Source organism: Rhopalosiphum maidis, chromosome 2 (genome assembly GCF_003676215.2).
Source record: "Rhopalosiphum maidis isolate BTI-1 chromosome 2, ASM367621v3, whole genome shotgun sequence".
Taxonomy (NCBI): domain Eukaryota; kingdom Metazoa; phylum Arthropoda; class Insecta; order Hemiptera; family Aphididae; genus Rhopalosiphum; species Rhopalosiphum maidis.
The window spans coordinates 17587138-17609364 of record NC_040878.1 but is presented as its reverse complement, the minus strand read 5'-3'; the positions used below and the strand labels follow the sequence as shown (position 1 = coordinate 17609364).

At 27.8% G+C, this 22227-nt stretch overlaps 3 protein-coding genes across 3 annotated transcripts; 1 reads left to right on the top strand and 2 right to left on the bottom strand.

The window, feature by feature from the left end:
• Positions 1-2828: 2828 nt before the first annotated feature.
• LOC113551049 lies at positions 2829-3176 on the bottom strand. The gene is made up of 2 exons (XM_026953060.1): positions 2992-3176; positions 2829-2916 (listed from the first exon to the last, which is right to left on the bottom strand). The coding sequence occupies exons 1-2, from the start codon at positions 3174-3176 to the stop codon at positions 2829-2831; spliced, it is 273 nt and encodes a 90-aa protein (XP_026808861.1).
• A 7058-nt stretch (positions 3177-10234) lies between these two features.
• On the top strand, positions 10235-10952 carry LOC113551047. Its single transcript, XM_026953058.1, has 2 exons — positions 10235-10318; positions 10407-10952. Exon 2 carries the CDS (start codon positions 10545-10547, stop codon positions 10950-10952), a length of 408 nt encoding a protein of 135 aa, XP_026808859.1. The 5' UTR covers positions 10235-10318; positions 10407-10544.
• Positions 10953-21180: 10228 nt separating this feature from the next.
• Positions 21181-21694, bottom strand: LOC113554652. The gene has a single exon (XM_026958594.1). It carries the CDS (start codon positions 21620-21622, stop codon positions 21218-21220), a length of 405 nt encoding a protein of 134 aa, XP_026814395.1. The 5' UTR covers positions 21623-21694; the 3' UTR covers positions 21181-21217.
• Between the last annotated feature and the right edge of the window lie 533 nt (positions 21695-22227).

Sequence of the window (22227 nt, the reverse complement as noted above, 5' to 3'; positions counted from 1 at the left end):
ACAGAAATAATATTATAAAATGCTTAACTTTCGCCATTAACGTACAACGAATTTATTTCGTTATATATTTTATTATATTAATAAAAAAGAAAATAATATTTTTGATACCGAATATTCTTATAACAATATAGGTACTTCATGAAATCATGCCATTAAGGGGTCTACATACCAATGAATTTTAAGGCACATTTTATAAGTAACTTCTGATACTTATAAGTCCGAATAAAAATTAATAATATTATATTATAATGTCAATGCATAAGTGCATTTTATAATATACAGTTTAATAAAAAGTGAATGAATTATTCATTCATATCGATTTCCTAACTAAATATAGTAATAAGTTAAAACTATATTCCAGAATATATTACATAAGCAAAGACGACTGCAGTGGTAATACAATTAAAAAAAAAAAAACTACTTTTTTAACATTATAATTCAAATGATTTATAATACATTAATATATTGATATTTTCAATAAAATAAAGTGAATTATGAATGCTATTAAGACAATAAATAAATAACTATAAAATTACATATTATAATTTTTTATATAATAGTTGAGTACTTAAAGCTAATAATAAAAAAATAAAAATCTTTTATACATTGACTATAAAATAGTATATTTGATAATGGAAATAGATAATTAGTATTTATTTTTATAAATTATCAATGTCTTTAAATGCATTTAATAATTTTAATAACTGTGTACGTATTTATGTAATATATTGAATTATAAATTCAAATTGTATATTACGAATATAATATTTTAACGATTATATTATTAACTTAATAATAAGCATTTCTTTGATCCACAACTACTATGCGATACGTTGCATATATGTACCTGCCTTAATGCGGGACGAGCATGCTATCCGTTAATTATTATAATATAATATCATTTCTATACACTTATTATCTAAATAACCACGAATTAAAATATTCGTATAACGCGAATGACCAGACAATAGCAGTGCGATCTATCGGCATTGTGTTGGATTTTTCTGAGTGTTCGCGAAATAATAACCGTGGCTGCGCTACTACATTAGTTTTTACTTTAATCAAAGAATAACCAGAATGGACACTTTTTGAGTTTAACGCGGGTTCTTATGGGGCACCGATTTGCTACACCTGTTGGAATATCAGTGTGGCATGTGGTAAGATATTTCCCATTACTCTATTTTTCTAGTAAGACCGATATTCGAAAGAACGCGATAACGTTTGTTATTGCTTACAAAAACATATGCTGCATTGCTGCCCAGTGCCCACGGACTAAGATATACTGAGATATCTTAGTCCGTGGCCACGACTGTATAAATAAAATATAAATAGAATTTTACCATCAATAGACTATTTTGCTGTACCCGTGTATCAACGCTAGATAGCAGTTACAGTCACCATTGTACCAAACCAAAACATTTGAGATCCATCCCCACGCGCCCACACCATGGGCGGATAGGCAAGTTATGGCCTACCGGGAAATATTTATAAGGGCCTCGTGTAGTATACATAATGAAAAAAATATGTATAGAGGTATTTTTTTTAAGCAAACAATCCTTTCTTACTTCTGTTGGAAAATAAATTTCAAATAATCTATTGAAATATTATATTGCAGAATTTATAATGTACAATTTTTTACCTAAGCCTTAAGGTAGTCCAAATAACATCTTTTTCTTTTTTTTTTTTAGTTTTCATGTTCACTTATACAAGTATAAACATGTTTCCAATCAATAAACCCTTCGGAAAATGGACCGGTTCCATCACCGTAACAGATACAAATATTACAACAAAATGAAGCTTTATGTTTGAAACTATAAGATATCCATTTACGATTCCCACCATTATTTCGATTAAAAGCTTTTGTTGGTGCAATAGGAACAATAATCTTAATTAATGTAAAATTATAAATTATTATTTATTATATTTTGTTGATGTACCGACGTATACCGACGCCACTTATCCGAGTGGGCTAATCGTGGTAGGTACACCGTACCCCAACGAAGTCCCGAGTTTGTTGTACGGAGGTTTCGATTCCACCAATCAAGCTATACTCTGTCCAAAACAAGAACGCACTGCTTTGGCGCATCCAAATGAATCGCGAAACGACATCCGGACCCCCTAGCTGAGTATAATCGCTCTGTGATTGTTCGCTCATTCGTCGACTGTCGGCAACGGCATGATCGCCGACGTCGCCGATTATACAGGAAAATTAATTAATAACGTGATAACGTGTATTACTTTTAAAACGTAATGACATAACAGTTCATACTGTATAAACAAAATGGTCAGCCGCCGCTGATTTCGGCGGCGACAGCAATACATGTGGGAGTTTCGACCGGGTTTCGTCCGCCGCTCGGTGCCTTCTTATTTTGGACAGACTATAAGGTCGCTCAATCGTGAACTATCCCTTTCCCCCAAACTTTGTAAATAATTATTTTTGTACATACAAATAAATAGAAGTGATTACGGAAAACACCTGCCGCCTTCTATTTCAACCGCTACGAGCGAGCACCGTTACATGGTGATTTATCTATTTTTGAAATAAGTTTAAAAAGTATAAATACTCATTTCAACAAACTTGCAACGTTACTCAAAAAATAATTATTTTTGTATTATTGTTTTATGTGAAACATGCTTTTTAAACAGTGTTGAATTCACTTGAAATGGTTATAAAGGCTGACATATATATAGTATGCGGTCTATACCGGTGAATGTACGAGTATAGTATGCGGTCAACCACAAATAAATAAACTAAAAATCATATAATAATATTATAGTATAATTATTGTAATAGTAATAAAAAAATGTTGTCAAAAAAATTTAGTATGTTATACAAAAACTTCCGCTATGTCTCTCAAAAATACATTAAATAAATCCGATTTATTTATTCCTCGGTACCATGTTTCCGTGAGATATCTGCAATAATATGTATCATTGTATCATAATATGTATTACGTTAAATTTATTATACGATACTTATAATAATTTTACTTTGGAAGGAGATCAGGAAATGTACCACACATATTTTTAACTACTTTTAAGCGTAATGGTCTCCATAAACTTTCGATCCATTGAGTGTGCGCTTGTGTAAGTGGATCAACAAAATCTTCGCTGTGGTTAACTGTATTATGCGTATAACCATAATGGGCGATCCCATAAAAATCTTTTGCCAACATATTGAGTGTATAAAATATAAATTGTGGTGTCACGCAATAAATGACGTACTGAGCTATTGAGCTCATACTTTTACAAAATGTCGAAATCTTGTTATCTGTGTAGGTAAAGGCAATAAAGATAAAGTGTTGACCGAAGAAAAAGATTAAAGCCTATGTAAAAACCACAGGTAGACCACATCCTACAGCGGCCGGAAGAACGCGTTTGCCAGTAGACCGCATACTATAATGACAGCTGGTTATAAATCTATAAACTCAATAGAGATACTAAAATAAAAGCAATGAAGTCTATAATAATATTCATGGTTTTTATTTACATTCTGAATGAGCATCTGTTTTCAAATCATATAGGCAATATAGCCTATGATAATACCATCAACAAAATATAATAAATAATAATTTATAATTTTATATTATTTGAACTTGACCACGGCTTAAATTAAATCTTAGTTTGGTCGTTTAAAAATATACCTATAACAGCTTGAAAATTTTACAACTAAAATTTTAAGACACTTTAATTGCTGACATATAATGCAGAGTTTCAAGTCTGGGGTAGCGAACATCTCTACCTGTACATTTTTTTTTATACAAACGGCCTGTATATAACACATGACCATTTGGTAAATATTTTTAAATTTTAACTCAAAAATACAAAATTTAACATTTTGCCTTTGTTGACATCTTGTATATGATGTAACATCTTCCCTTAAATGTAAAAATACTCTGATAGCACTTAGTACATACCTAAAATAATATAATAATTATAATGAATGCATATATTATATATGCAACTATAATATTTTCAACAACCGATATTGTTTTGTTTACTGTTTAGGTATATACAAATTTAAATAGTTAAAACTGCACTGTACTAATACTTGTATAATATTTGTATACAATTTTAATAAGTAAAAACTTAAAACTGTTCAACGTCATCCGTTAGGTGTTAACATTAAAACAACAAAAATCGTTCTGTTTATTTTGAGGCGATTTGATTTTCATGCTTACGAAAATATCATACAGATTTGATTTTATTTTCTTTCGCAGCGGTTTTGATTAATTTTTATTGAAAAACACGCTAAACGTGTTCTATTTGATTTTGTAAGATGCTCATTAATGTTTTTTTTTCATTCGGCCAATTATTTCTCATAATATCCAATGTCAAATGCATAAATTTAACATTGTGAATTAAATTTTTCCACATGTCCAGTGTTGTTAATTTTATGCTGTGCACTTTTAATATTTTACTTACTTAAAATAATAATAGAACATTTAAACAAACCTATTAAAATATAAATATAAACTAACATAATAGAAACATCAATTAATAATTGTAAATGAGAAATAAATTGCATTTTTCTAATTTTTCTAATTTTGTTATACGTTATTCAAAATTAAAATATCATACACATTTTGAGTATTGTTATTAAGAATTAAAACGTTATTTAACTTTTGCGTTTATCATCATTAAGAGTTAAAATTTAAAACGGTTTTACGTAGGTATCTGTTTCAAAAGTACACAGGCTGCAATTTGAAAAACACCCTACATCTGAATAATATTCTGAGCGAACTTAACACAATAGTTGAATTATTACTATTGTTAATGAGCAAAAAAATTATCTTATTACTACCTAATAGGTTTATAATGCGAGAAGGGGCCGGTTACGAAATAAAATTAATTCTTGGATTATTGAGTAAAAATAAATCGAGCAGAATAAATATTTCCACGAAACCAAGTTTTTAATTTAAAACTATTTAATAATTAGAAACTATTTCGTTTAATTATACTATATAATATAATGTTAATAATCTACAATTTTAATTTTGATTGCTATCTTACATGCAAGATTGTTGCTCGTGCGTTTCGTACATTTCATAATGCACAATATTGTCAAACGGGTCTAAGAAACCCATAAATTGTTTATGACTAAATACTTAAATACCGATGTACAATTTATTAGCTTCAACCTGTAACTGTTGCCTATTGTCGAATTTTAAATTTAAATTACATTTTTTTTATCAATTTTTATCTATATGCAAATTATATAACAATTAATCACAGATACTTATATAGAATAAAGTTTATTTTATATATCTGTACAATTCATATTTTAGTATAAATTATTGATATCAATTTTGTTACTATAATTTCTGTATGAATGTTGAATATCAATTTAGATACTACTTTTAATTTTTAGAAGATTTTATCAATTATTAAAATTGATTTCAAGCTTTAACAAAAATGAAAAATGAAAATTGACATTTAAAAAAGTTCATTATTTTTAGGTAAATTGGAACTATCATAAAACTAAGGTGTACTTTGCTTAGAAGCATTGATTTTAAATACAAGTAGTATTTATAATCAATTATAATAGAACTAATAATTATTGATAAATAATATTTTTTTCCTTGAAATTCACTGTGGTGGCGCTATACTTGGAATTCTCAAATGATTTATAATATTGGTTAAGCTAACATAACAATATAATATACTCTGTACAGTTAGAGAATATGCGGGTAATATACATCGTCAAACTAACGACTGAGCGATTATCGAGGATCGAGGTCCCGTTTCCTCCTCTCTTGACAGTAATGAAACCAACGACATTGTATAATGTTTACCTACCTAATATTATACATTATTTGAAATTTTAATTTTTTTTTGTTTAAATAAATATTGAAATTATTTGTTGGATATAGAAATGCTTAAAAATTAATACAAGCTCCTCATAAGTTGTTAATGTCACAACTAAAAAATATCAAAAATCTATAATATCATCATTTTGCTCGTAATTTTGTTATAAGCATTTAAAGTTAGAATTTTGATTTTTGACAAAATTCATAAGAATCCCAAAAATTAATTATAATTATTTTATAGTTGAAAATTCATAAAATGTTCGGGTTTTATACCTAAGATTTGAAATTTTAATACAAAGTTCTTTTTCAATTGTTTATATTTGAACCATAAAATCGAATATAATATAAGCTATTTCATAAAGTTCGTAATTTTATAATGCGTGGGATTTGATTGGAACGATTCAGTAACCATCAGTATATTTATTGAATTTTAAAAAATTCATACTTTATGAAACACCCATATTATATATATATATGTGTGTGTGTGTGTATTTCAATGTTAGATGACGAAAAAAAGTATTTTGTTAGAAATCAAATAATTATTTGTGTTTAAAATGTTCACACACGAAATATATATAAATATGTTTTATGTATATTTATGTTACATACTATAATATATATGCATTAAATTATCATGAATTTTACTATACGCAATGACATCTTTGATTTATTGTAAAATATTATTTATTTAAAAGGGATATAAATCTATTTTAAATTTTTTTTACCGTTTTACAATTTTTTACAGCTATACACCTAATTATACATTACAAAATATTATACTTATTTTTATGTGTTGGTTATACAATAATAGCATCATAAATTGTGTAAAATAATAATATACTATTTACATTACGTTCAATTGAATTCAAAAATCCGATATAGGTGTGTATAAATTAAAATCTATAGACTACCAGTACTTAACTATACGCAATGACATTTTTGATTTATTTTAAACAATTATTTATTTATAGGTGCTATAAATCTATTTTAAATTGTTTAAGGTATCTACAGAACGATTTAATTACATTTTGATTTATATAAGTTAATTATATAAAATGCTATAAAGTTATATTTTTCAATAATTATATAAATAGATAATAATATAATAAATGTAATAATTTCGGAAAAAATGATGTTATCCTACTAAAAGTGAAAAAAATTAAAAAATTACTAATTACTGGAATAAATAAACACATCATATTTTGGTACAAGGTGATTGACAGTTTGTAAGACGAAAATAGCACGTAATATACATGCGTGGTGTCTTCTTGTCATTGAAAAAATCACATTTAGTCATCAATCAAATTAATAATTTAATATAATTTATGTAATTAAATAAATGTATATTAAGACTGATATTTTTAATGGTTCTAAATGTATAAAAAATGTATTTATTTAAATCATAATTCTTCGTTATTTTAGTATGGAGTAATAATCTATTAATATAATTTACATAGATAACTTATTATTTTTATAATTAAAATACATACAGTGTGCTTAAATTAATTAATTTATAAACGTGGTGTATTATAGGGAAGTTTATGAACCACTACTTAATTAAATTTGAAAACAACTTGTATAGATATTATGAACCGGTCATCGGAGTCAACAAGTGTGTAGGTATTAACCTTTTTATTTGCGTTGAGAATGTGAGGCGATTGTTATATTTGGCGAGGTAACTAGTATGCAATAGATAGAACATACCCAAACGCCTTATTTTGTTTCCGAGTTGTTAAAAATTATAGCTTTTGTCTTAAATGTAATTTTAACTTTTAATTAAAAAATATAAAATAAATAATAATAATAAACATATAGTATATGTTGGTTTAATTTCGATTTTTTCAATATCGGATTTAGCCAACTCACAATTTATGTTAATTTTTATGTTAATTCATAATTTATGCTGGTCATATTATATGCAATTATTCTTCAGCTTTTCGTTTTGAGTTGATTAATTTCTATCTGTTAAGATTTTTATCATTGTATGTTTTTATAGTTATGTATTATACTTTTATAAACAATTGTTTTTAAATTATTTATTTTCAAATACGACTTGCATAATATTACATGAGACGATTGATTATTGTATATAATATATAAATATACAATAATTATTATAAATAAGCACAGTAACTAATACTTTATACTATACTTAAATGGCTTATTTAGGTACTAAATATAAAAGTGAAACCTATACGACAAATAAACATTTTCGAAGAAATGATAATAATAATTTCAAATTATATAAAGTGTTTAGTAGGTAGCCAGGTAGGAATAATAAAATTAAGTAAAACGTGCCAATTCATTTTTACGATGACTAAAAATTATTATAAATTATTTGGCGCTGTGAAGTTTTACACGATGGACAAAAAAAAAATTAATTTGCTATGAATTTCAATTAATTTTTGTAATATATAGGTGATTACTATTATTAAAATTAATTAAACATAGTGGTAGACACTAATTATAATACAAATACAGTTTTTCAGCACCAAAAAACATCCGTGAATGGAATTATTTAACTTTAATAATAATTAATTTAATCATATATCAAGAACCTACTTCTAGAGTAGGAAACATGTCAAAAGGGCCTAATTTTTCTCGGTTCTAATTTTCAATATCGATTGATATCCATATACCGTAGTTCTCCAGGTATTTGTTTGTGTGAACATAACCGACGGACTTTTGGGACGTACAAACAGGTGTTTAAATATATGATGTTTTATTGCGCCATCATTCGACCGCCTATGGAACCCTACCGCACTTATATCCGACCAATGAAATGTGCTCCACGATCACACACACCACAGAAGTTTAGATATAAATACGAACGGCTTACAGATTTAATTTGTAGTGTTAGTCCATCAGCGTTTATCGCACAAACAGATTATAATAACAATAATATCGTTGTTTTTATATACTGTGCGCTAATATCTATTGTATGAGGTAATAAAATATATTACCACGAAATCAACTCCGAGAGACTTTTGTCAAACAGTGCCGATCTACCACGGAGCAAGCAGCACATATCGAAAAAACATTATAAATATGGTTTTTAAGTCGCGGGCCGTCATCTCTATGTTCACTCTTACGGTATTGCTAATTGTTTTCTACTTTGATCCTACCCAATCGCTGGAAACTGTCCTTCAATACGATACGTGTGAATTATGCATAGCATCTCCATGCCACAAGAATGGCCATGCATGCGCCTGTGGTAATGACGGTAAAGTTTTATGTTTCAAGTGTGATAAAAGAACTCTTGACGATGACTCACAGTTCTATACTCAATCTGAATGCGAGGCGAAGTGTTCAGACAAGTCAAAGTGCAAGTGTGACAATGGATGTTGGGTGTGCGTGGAAAAGGGAAACTCGGCGACGATGCAATGCGCCAACCTGAAATCAATGTTCGACGATACTTGTAAAATGGTTCCATACATACCTAAATAATGTTAGATAAATAAACAATTGGAATTAAATATATATATATATTATACATAATATATATTTGCATCCGATTATCACAACGATGAATAGAAATATTATCACAGTTTTATGCCACACAATATTTTTGCATACGATATTAGATGCTTTAATGACTTTTTGTCAACCATTAATTGAAAATTTGTTTGCAGATAAAAAAAAAAAATACCTAAATTATATTATTATTGTTTAATTCTATTGTATAATTTATTAATCTACATTAATATTGTTAAATTATTCAATTAGTTAAATCCAATAATTATTGTAAAATTATATTGTGTAATCGATACACGTATAGCATTATTTGTATTATTGAATGAATATTAAACTATTACTCTATCTCATGTATTATATTTGTATTTTATTTTTATTTCATACTTAACTACGTGCTTACGCTCTTTGTATTAGAATTTCGAATGTTGTAAATCTGTATAATGTTGTACCTATAACGTGTAAGATATTAAAGTACTATAAAAAGAAAGTATTCATTCGATAACCGAATTCACTATAGACTACATATTTAGTAGTACAAAAATCTCAGCAATTCTTAATAATAGTGTAATGATATGCGCTCGTTCATAATTGTAATAATTTCATAGAAGTTTTAATTTAATAAATTAATAACGGTCGAGTTGGTACGGACGGATAACAGTCAATTTCAATAAATATTTTTTATTACCGATGAAAGACACTATTTACAGTGCGAGCCCACACAGAAACTCCATACGTGTCAGTGAAAATATAATGTAGGACGTATGATTTTTCTCGTGTGCCGTCAGAGACAAGGAATGGTCCAATGTGAGTCTCCGCAACCAAGGATAAAACTAGATCTTTGTGTAAATATAACCGACGGACTTTTGGGACGTGCAAACAGGTGTTTAAATATATGATGATTTATTGCGCAATCATTCGACTGCCTATGGAACCCTACTGCATCTACATCCGACCAATTAAATGAGCGCCACGATCACACACACACCGCGGAGTTTGGATATAAATACGAATGCCTTACGGATTTAATTTGTAGTGTCAGTCCATCAGTCATTATCGCACTTACAAATTATAATCACAATAATATATTTGTTTTTATATACCGTGTGCTAATATTTATTGTAGGAGGTAATAAAATATATTACCACGAAATCAACTCTGAGATACTTTTGCCAAAAAGTGCCGATCTACTACGGAGCAAGCCGTACATATCGAAAAAACATTATAAATACCGTAATTTAATATACACAACCGAAAAACAATATGGTTTTCAAGTCACGGGCCGTCATCACTATGTTCACTCTTACGGTATTGCTAATTGTTTTCTACTTTGATCCCACCCAAACTGTGGAAACTGTCCTCCAATACGACACGTGTGAATTGTGCATAGAATCTCCATGCCACAAGAGTGGCCATGCGTGCGCCTGCGGTTCAGGCGGTAATTCTTTATGTTTCAAGTGTGATAAAAGAACTCCTGACGATGACCAACAGTTTTATACTCAATCTGGCTGCGAGGCGAAGTGTGCGGACAAGTCAAAGTGCACGTGTGATTATGCGTGTTGGGTGTGTGTGGAAAAAGGCAACCCGGCTTCAATGCAATGCACCCACCTGAGCACGATGTTCGATGATTCTTGCAATGTGGTTCCTTACGTACCTAAAAAGGATAAGTAAAATAACAATTATAATTATATATTTTATATATTTTTACATCTGATTATCACAACGATGTCATACAATATTTCTACAAACGATATTAGCTGCTTCAATGACTTTTTGTCAATCATTAATTGAAAATTTGTTTGCAGATAAAAAAAAATACCTAAATTATATTACTATTATTTAATTCTATTTTATAATAAATCTACATTATTATTTTATATTATTCAACTAGTCAATTCTCTAAATTATTGTAAAATTATATTGTGTAATCGATACATGTATACCATTAATTGTATTATTGAATGAATATTAAATTTACTCTATCTCATTTATATTTTATATTTTATTTTTATTTTATTCTAACTGACGTGCTGTATTCGAATTTTAAGTGTCGTTAAGCTATATTTTGTTGTATAATGACAATGAGTTAGTTATTAAAGTACCGGGAAAATTAGTGTTTTCATTGGATACCGAAATTTGTAATACTACAGACTACTTATTTAGTAGTTCAAAAATTTCACTGATTCTATGTAATACTATAATGATATGCGCTCATTCATTATTTTAATAACTTCATAGAAGTTTTAATTTAATAAATTAGTAACGGCCGAGTTGCTGCGTGCGGGTAACGGTCAATTTCAATAAAAATTCTTTATCAATTATGAAAGAGACTATTTACAGTGCGAGTCCACACAGAAACTGCATATGTGTCAGTAAAAATAGAATACAGGACGTATGACTTTTCTCGTGTGCCGACAGAAACAAGAGATTGTCCAATGAGAGTCTCTGCAACCAAGGATAAATCTAGATCTTTAAAAACGCGAAAGTCTTTGATTGGCCTATGACTCTGGCTGGCTTGACCGATCTGGTCACTCATTAGTGTATGCGAAACCACTTACTTCTCTCTGCCAAGAGTGCATGTGTACCAATCTTTTTAAGAATATCTGTTGACACCGTTGTCGATTAGCGACAACTAGGCGTGTATTTCGAAATAGATAAGTCAATGTTGTTTTTTATTTCGATATACGTGTCCAGCGATTTTATTTTATTTGTGTCACCTCACCACATCACTGCATTATATACATATAAATATACACACATATTTCGGCGAACCAGGTAAGGTGCATGATTATAATATATATTATATTTTATTACCATTATAATTTAGACGTAGATTCTGTACACGGTGTACTTGATTAAATACTCGAGAGCCCTCCGATGATCAGGAGGAAGGTAATTGCGCGTAAGAATTGATATAACATAATATAGTAGATGATAGGTAATGTAATGATGTGCGCATAAGCCACCATATCCTTTTTAAATTTAAAATATATAATAAGATAATTATAACAACTAATAGGTATTAACGATAAAATATTATACACATACACACACACATACAACATTATATTATATAAGTACTCCAGTCTGCTGGTCAGGGACAGACGCGTTTTTATTATCTTATTGTGCGGACGGTCAAAAGCGAGTGTAAGAGACTACGCAGATCGTTCATGCAATAAGACATAATAATAAGTTATTAATTATATATGTTTTAGAAAAACACGTAGATTTATACTATAAAATACGATTTTATATTAAAAAAAATTAACCCCTCTTAAAAATTTCGTACCAATTTTAGTAATTTCAAAATCTTTAATTAATAATATATTAAAACCATATCATGAATAACTTACGGGAGGTCATATCGGTATAACAAGAACAATTCATAAAATACAAAATAAATATTAATGGAAAAATTTGGTTAAAGATACTACTGAATTTATAAAAACGTTCCATAAGTGCCAAATAAATAAAAAATCAGAAGGCAAACCAATAGGTCAATTACAACCTATACAATTATCAAATAGACCATTAGATAGATTAACATTTGATTATTTAAGTCCGTTAGCCACTAGCAATAAAAAAAAATACATATTAGTGACTGCATGTAATAATACTAAGTTCATATTTACTAAAGCTGTCGCTTCAGCTTCTGCCAAATCAACAGTTAAATTTATGATTCAAATAATATCCCATTGGGAATATTTTAAAATATTTTCTTCCGATAGAAGTACTCACTTTAAAAATAAACTCGTGGAAGATATATGAAACAATTTAGGTATAAAACAAGTTTTATCTACAAGTTACTCTCCCCAATCACAGGGGCTGGTCGAAAAAGTTAATGGTGTTCTTTCTACTTCACTAAAAAATTACATAGAAGATAATTATCAATTTAAATGGTCATACTATTTACCATTCGTAACACTAAGTTATAATGCTACCCCACAAACTAGTACAAAATATAGTTCTTTTTATTTAATGTATGGTTTCGAACCATACTTTCAATTGACAGTAAATTAATTCCAGATAATCTACCATACGATATAAAAAGTCGTTAATTAAATTAAACGAAATACGTAATAAAAACTCCAGTATAGTTTCAATAGCTCAACAAAACCAAAAAAAATATCATGACAAATTACATCAAATAATTAGTTTTAACCCAGGAGACTTAATTCTTATAAAATTCCCATTTTTAAAAGTAGCAAAATCTCCCAAATTAGGTCCTAAATACAGAAGCTCTTTCAAAATTTTAGAGAAAGTCAATAATCTAAATTAAAAAATTGAACTTGTTTTAAATAATAAAATAACTGAAGATATAATCCACGTTAGGCGCCTTAAACCATATCTCTCAAGAGAAAATAATGATAATTAACTATCACTGCCTAACATAAAAAAATAATAATTAATAAAATATCAAACATATAAAAATAAAAAGATTTAATATCTTTTAAATAAATGTATAATATATAAAATATAAATAATAAGGTAATAAAATTGTACAAATATAATTTGATAATCATATACTCAAATCATTAGAATAAACACTGTATAACGTGAAAAAATAATATATCTTAAGTATATACAATTATGTACGTATTAGATATGATTAATTAAATTAGATATCAATAAATAAAATAATAAAAATATTTTCATACCAATTTTTTTTAAATATTAAGAAATTAAAAGAATGTATATAGGTATATAATAATAATTTTGTGTTAAAAACATATAAATGAAAAATCATATGGATGATTTGAGTTACAATAACCTAAATTCTAATAAAACAAAAAAATAAAATAAAATAAATAAAATATAAAAATAAAAATGTGTAAAGGTCTCATATAGATCATCTAAGATAAACTAGCGTAAATAAGCACAAGTATATTACATTTTTGTAAAAAAAACACAAAAATAATAAATAATTCATATTATGGTCATTGAAATTAGCAAAAATAAGCAAAAAAAAAACAACAAATACGACAACATAATATGATAAATAATCGTATAAAGATAAATGAATAATAAATATTATAAAGTACATGAAAATAAAAAAAAAAAATATATTACTCCTAATAAAAGTACAAAAAGGTAAAAAAAAAAACTTTAGTTTTAACCTAATAACAACTTACAACAATCATAGTAACTAACATAAATTATATATAACTATAACTATTATTATAATTGTATTATTGTTATTATAATTATTATTAGTTGCATATAACCATTTATTTGTATTAATACTATTTATATAATGTTACGTATGTTAAACCATTGTATTCTACTATATATATTTATAAATTGTAAGACAAAATATCACATTCAATATAATCATAATGAAGTCCACACATCTAAACATTCCCTGCAATTATACATGGCACATGGTTTTATTGCACATGACTGTAATGGACCAAAAGTCAATACAACATCATTCAATAGCTTCTCTGTGGAACATAGAAAATCACAAACGAAACACATTAACCATCCCAACCGGTTCAGCTTTAAAATTATCCAACTAATACGATTTGGATAATTGTAAATGGGAGGTAGTGTAGGACGTAAATATTTATGATTGTGAAACTCATGCACTTACCATTCTATATGGCGGACCTGCATCTTTAATAACTTCGATCAATGATAAAACTACTCGAACATAGCCAGTAGAAGTCAAAATCGCATCAAAAAAATACAATTTGTTATGATGAACTACCAGTTATTTACAATACAAGCATCTTCACTATGCACAATGCAAAGCAAAAACAACAACAACAAAAACAACAAAATTAACCAATATTAATTTTAAATCAAAATCACAGTTCACAAGGCAAAGTCAATAAATCAATAATACTCAAAACAAAAAACTATATTATATCCAAAAATTAGAAAATTATCCACCTAAACAAGTTGAAGCGTTTGAAATCCAACTACAAAGTCATATGCATATTCCATATAAATGCCAAAAAATATAATCAAAACAACTCTCAACCATGTCATACTATTTATCTATCTAAAAAAAAAAAAATGTAATAAATTCCTAGTAATGTTACATATTCATTATTATTTTGAGAACATGTACACATTTGTAATATTATTATTATAATAATATTATACTTTTTTTGTATTATATATATATATATATATATATATATATATATATATTCCATTATAATAACTAAAATTGTAATTTTTTTATTATAATTTCATCTTAATTTATATCTTTTCCTAAATGTGTTTAACAAACATGTAAAAAAATGATTTTAATACATAAATCAATCACCTCACGTTACATCTTGAACGCGAACTGCGATTTCAACAAGCAAGTCGACACAGTAATCAGAGAGGTAATATCATCAAGTTATAATTATTTAATAAGTAATGATTTAGAAATATTTAATAGTCCCCGATTAACTTAGGGTCTTTTTTTCTAACATTACAATAATATTCTCCAGCACTTCTAAGTGTAGAGAATTGTCGTCACAGACTTCGAGATATCACCCCTAAGGCTTGTGTCCTTTTAATTATCCTATTTCTAAAATTGAGAACCCTAATTCATAAAAATATTATTATATTTATAAGCATTAACATTTTAATCTTAGAGTGAGTTTAAACAAATATTAAATTATTTTATAATTATATGAATAAAATAATTTTAAAATAAAATAGTAATTACAAATCATGAATCATTTGTTGCAGGTTAAATTAAACAAAAAAAATTATGAATACACCTGGAAACTTAATACAATAATTATTATGCTGATTTTGAAATTTCATTTTATATTTCGTACTTAAATTAATATGTACTATTTTTCAGTACGTGTAAAGTAGTAAAAATAGTTTAACAATATTTTATCTTATGCTAATAGAAAGTGGATACTTTTTTTCGCCAAATAATCATTATATCAAAAATTATTAGTTTTTCAAAATATTTTTTTTTACATGAAATATAAATAAGTATAGATGATTAGAGTTCCACACCATTCCACTCCGTTCATAAAAACTTTAAATACTTATAAAATATAAACTAACCATCTGTCGGAATTTTGATTTGTATATACCTATCGAGGTTAGGTTAGAATATGAAATTAAAAATGTTATTCCATTCAAAAAATAAATCAAAAACGGATTGAATAGATTTAAAAAAATGTTGTTTATTTTTAGACTGATAATTATAACCTGAGTACAATTGATTATTACATAGTTATAATACAGAAATATAAAATAGGAAAGTAATTATTATAAATTACCATTTGTACTAAAACTATAATAAATGGATTAATTAGTCACTAAATACAAAGGTAGATAAGTAAAGTAAAATTTAGTACAATATACTAAATCATTTTTACGACGGGTAAAAACTATTTTAAATAATTTGTGAAATACGACCTACCACGATAAATAATAATAAAAAAAAAATTAAATCGCTATGAATGTCAATTAATTTTTATAATATATAGGTGATTGTTATTAAATTTATTATACATAGTGGTAGACACTTATCTATGATACAAATAACAGTTTTTAACACCAAAAACATCCGTGAATCGAATTATTTACTATATTATAATAATTAATTTAATCATTTATCACGAACCCACTCTTAGAGGAGGAGGCATGTCAAAGTGGCCTAACTTTTCTCGGTCCTGAATTTTAATATTAATCGCTATCCATATATTGCAGATACTCCAAGTATATTTGTTTGTGTAAATACAACCGACGTCATAGTGATTATTTAGTGATTACACGTGCGTACATATGGTATATGTATATGAATAAAATATAAATTATAAGTACCTATATAATTATAATTTATATGTTTATATATGAAAATTCTGTATAATATTTATTTCTGTAATAGATCTCCGTTGAAAAAAATTGTATTTAGTTATCGATATATAATATCAATTTGACACGTATATTATAATCAGAGCAATACGGAATTTAAGGGACGTGCTGTATAACAGGTGTTTAAATATGTTATGGCGTATTGAACAATCATTCGAACGCCACGCTATCACACACCATAGGAGTTTGGATATAAATACGAACGGTTTACGGATTTAAATTGTAGTGTCAGTCCATCAACCAATATCACTCGTACAAATTATATTTACAACGATATCATTGCTCGTATATACTGTGCGCTAATACCTATATCTCATTGTAATAAAATATATTACCACGGAATCAACTTTGAGTGACTTATTGCCAAACAACACTGATCTATCGCAAAACACGCTGCACACATCGAAATAATATTATAAATACCGTAATTTAAACCCAACCGAAAAACAGTATGTTTTTCCTGTCGCACTCCGTCGTCTCTGTGTTTACTTTTACCGTACTGTTGAATGTCTTCTACATTATTCCAACTCAATCGCTGCATTCCACCATGTCCTACAAGACTTGTGAAGAATGCCTAAAATCTGATTGCCACTTGAATTCGGATCTTCCGTGCGCCCCCACTGCAGGCAATGAAACGTTATGTTTCAGGTGTGATAAAAAAACTATGGACGGTGACCAACAGTTTTATTCTCAAAAAAATTGCGATGACTCATGCGCGGATAAGTCAAAGTGTACGTGCGACGGTGCATGTTGGGTGTGCGTTGAAAAAGGCAACGCGGTGTCCATGGAATGCGCCGGTGAGTTTAATGTTTATGACGAGAATTGCAAGCAGGTTAAGTACCAACCTAAAGTTAAAAAATAATTGCAATTATATATTATATATATTTATACATTCAATCATCACGACGATATAACGATTTATGTCATGCAATTTTTTTTTGGATATCATATTAGCTGCTTCAATTACTTTTGGTCAATTGTTCATCGAAAATTTGTTTGTCGATAAAAAAAAATGCTGAATAATATTTTTATTATTCAATTATATTGTATAATCAATCTACGTTAATATTGTTATATTATTCAATTAGTTAAGTCCGTAAATTATTGTAAAATTATATTGTGTATTCAATACACTTATACCATTACCTATATTATGTAATATTGAATGAATATTAAACTATTACTATATCACATATATATATATTAATTGTGCTTTATTTTTCATGTTATCCTTACCAACATGTTGATGCTCGTCGTATCAGAAATACGAATATTGTAAAGCTATATCATGATGTAGCTATTTTGAGTTGGATATTAACCGGGAAAAAGTGTGTTTTTAATCAATAACTGAAATTTGTAACACCACAGAATACTTATTTAGTATTACAAACATCTCATCAATTTTAGATATGGTCTTTAAGTATTTATATTCAAAATTCCGAGTACCAGAATTTGAAAAATTCATAATTAGATGAAAAAAGGTTATACGTCCAAAATGTATTCGAAAAATATTACTTCTATCTTGTCTATTCTTATATTTTTATAAATAGTAAATATACCTTCTTTGCTGAGTAAGTCTATTTACTTATATGCTGGTCAGATATATCCAATTTTAAAAGTTATAAATACTCACATTGATGATATTCGATATTTATATATATATATTGTAATTAAGTACAATATTTTTAAAATCACAATTTGACGAATATCTTATGTGAGTGTTTATTACTACAACGATATTCTACAGTCCTGATTTTCATGTAAAACAAACGGTCCATTACCTTATATCTTCAAATTATAAGTTTATAATATTATGTATGGTAAGTTTCATACAGTTAACAGTTTATAATAGAAATAAAAATTAAGAGTACTCTCTAAAGTCTAAATCATCTAAGAGGCTTTGATATTTTTAAAAAAAAAAAACATAATAAAAATTATTTTGTGTTTAAAATGTAACTTAGAAAATAATAACGGTATGCAATGAAATTTAAGGTGGTTTTTAAAATAATATTGATTATACTTAAGCTATATCTATCAGCTACTAATATGATAAATTTAGTTATTTTAAACATATGGTATTGAATTCAGTAGTCAGAAATAAAAAGAAGATATATTAGTATTATTATTAGTTTATATTCAATTTTATTTGTAGAGAATAAATTGATTATTTTCTTAATAAAATTCTTGTACTCTGATTGGATAACAAATTCTTTTTATTTGGGCCGACAAACATAATAATTATAGTAAAATTTAAACAAGTCTTGAATTCAACATTGACCTAGGAGATGATGAGCCAATCCATCAACTTAGTTTTATATACACTTCACTCTGGCCCACCAAATAACACACCTGTGTGGCGACCAAAATCCGTCTGAACTCGCACATCCCCCATCAATTTCTCAAAATGATAACGGTTACATTGGTCAAAATCGATCACTGCCGTTAGGTGTCAGTCTAAACCCGTGAAACAGCTATTACATAATTATTATGGCTTAAAAAAAATACTAGAAATAAACACTCACACAAGATATTCATCATATTGTGATATTAATAATATACTAATAAGTAATAACGATATAAGGATATATATATATACCTACATCAAATGTCTTAGTGAAAAAAAAAAATAGGTATATTCGGCATAGGAATAAGTAAATAGACTTTTACTCGGTAAAGATAGTATATTTACCATTTATAAAAATATTTGAATAGACAGGACAATAGGAATATTTTCCGAATACATTTTGGATGCATTACCTCTTTTTATTTAATTATGAATTTTTAAAATTCTGGTATCTGAAGTTTTGAATATGAATACTTGATTACGCAAGTTGGCATACATGCTACCGACATCCCCCTTGGTCGAAAAGTCAAGTGCCGCGCGTTCAGCTGGACCGCGCGGCACCGGATATACTGCGCAACGTTACAAACAAAACCATATGTCCGCTGTTCATTTAGTCATGCGCACGCTCACGTAGTGACTAATTTTTTTTTATTATAACGTTGTTGTTACGTATTTGTCGTTGCCATTTTCTTATGCTAAAGAAAAGCATGGCCTTTGGATTCGCTCGATTATCTTACGTGACCAGCTTAGGCACGGATAGTACTAAGACCAGCTTTGGCTAGTTATCAGAAGACCTATCGCTTGCAAATCGATGCAATTAAAAAAGCGGTCCGGCTCCATTCACCTCTCCTTAACGATACCGTTTCTATTTTATTATTATTTTTATTATATTATTATTCATTTATATTATAATCAAGACGGTTGATGATATGTCAGCTGGCGTATAGGGTTATTATTATACATATATATATATATATATATCTAAATATAACATAATTCAATATATGATATATTATGTTTTGTTTTGTTTTTAAAATATCATTTGTAAAATTTATATATCGTTGTTCTATTTTATTTATTAATCCAACCCTTTTCTCGTTATAATCAGAGTCAACGCAGTCATCGCGGTCTAAAAGCCAAAACAAAGGTAAGTCCAGCGTTGGCGAAACAATACTTAAAGACCATATTTAGAATTTTTGAGATTTTTATACTACTAAATAAGTATTCTGTGGTGTTACATGTTTCGGTTATCGAATGAAAACACTCTTATTTTCCGGTACTTTACTATTTAATTCGTTATATGTACAGCATGAAACAGTTTTACAACATTCGAAATTCTAATACGACGAGCGTCAGCATGTCGGTTAGGATAAAATAAAAAATACAGCACAAAATATGTACGAGATAGAGTAATAGTTTAATATTCATTCAATAATACATATAATGGTATATGTTTATCGATTACACAATATAACTTTACAATAATTTATGGTCTTATTATTAATTGAATAATATAACAATGATGACATAGATTAATTCTAAAATAAAATTGAATAATAATACTATAGTTTAGTAAATTTTTTATCAACAAACACATTTTTAGCGAACAGTTGACAAAAGATATTTAAACAGCTAATTTTGAATGCAAAATAATTGTCATGATTACATAAACCGTGATATCGTAGTGATGATTGGATGTATAAATATATATAATATAATATAATTATAGCTAAATTTTACTTACCTAACCTCATTTAGGAGTGTAGGGAATCAAATTGCATGATTCATCGTACGCCTTGCTTAGCTCGTCGCATGTCATTGACGGTGCGTTACCTTTTTCCACGCACACATAACACGAACCGTCGCACGTGCACTTTGCCTTGTCCGCACATGATTTCTCGCAATCTTGTTGAGAATAGAACTGTTGATCACCGTCCATAGTTTTTTTATCACATCTGATACATAACGTAGAAACACCGTCGTCACAGGGAACGCACGGAAGATCCGAATCCTTGTGGCAAGCAGATGCTATGCATTCCTGACAAGTCTTGAAGGCAGATGAGGAATGCAGCGATTGAGTGGGAACAATGTAAAATACATTCAAGAGTACAGTAAGAGTGAACACAGAGATGACGGAGTGCGACAGGACAAACATATTGCTTTTCGATTATGTATATTAAATTACGGTATTTAAAATATTATTTCGATATGTGAGGCGTGTTTTACGATAGATCAGTGATGTTTGGCAATATGTCTCTCGGAGTTGTATTGGTCTTACTATATTTTTTAATTGTGAGAAATAGACCAACACTACAATTTTAATCCGTAAACCGTTCATATTTATATCCTAACTCCTGCGATGTGCGCGATCATAACACACATTTCATTAGTCAGATATAAGTGCGGTAGGGTTCAAAATCAATATTTTCGTATATAAACATATAAATTATACTAATATAAGTCATTACTCATTATTATACCGCCTCCTCTACGAGCTGGTTCGTGATATAGGTTTAATTTAATTATTATTATAGTAAATAATTCGATTCACCAATGTTTTCTGTGGTGAAAACCGGTATTTGTATCATTAATTATTAGTGTCAACTGTTATGTATAATAAATTTTAATGATAATAATCACCTATATATTATAAAAATCAATTGACATTTTTTCAATTTGTTTTTTTATCGTGTGGGAATGCACACTACCAAATTATTTAAAACAGTTTTTACTAATCATACAAATGAATTAGCACACTTT

What these genes read in the sequence shown, in the direction of transcription:
- LOC113551049 (XM_026953060.1), bottom strand. Translation starts at nt 3,176, where the DNA reads ATGTTGGCAAAAGATTTTTATGGGATCGCCCATTATGGTTATACGCAT. An exon ending in TTTCCTGATCTCCTTCCAAA is followed by an intron (nt 2,917 to 2,991) that starts GTAAAATTATTA and finishes ATATTATTGCAG; the next exon opens with ATATCTCACGGAAACATGGT.
- LOC113551047 (XM_026953058.1), top strand. Translation starts at nt 10,545, where the DNA reads ATGGTTTTCAAGTCACGGGCCGTCATCACTATGTTCACTCTTACGGTA.
- LOC113554652 (XM_026958594.1), bottom strand. Translation starts at nt 21,622, where the DNA reads ATGTTTGTCCTGTCGCACTCCGTCATCTCTGTGTTCACTCTTACTGTA.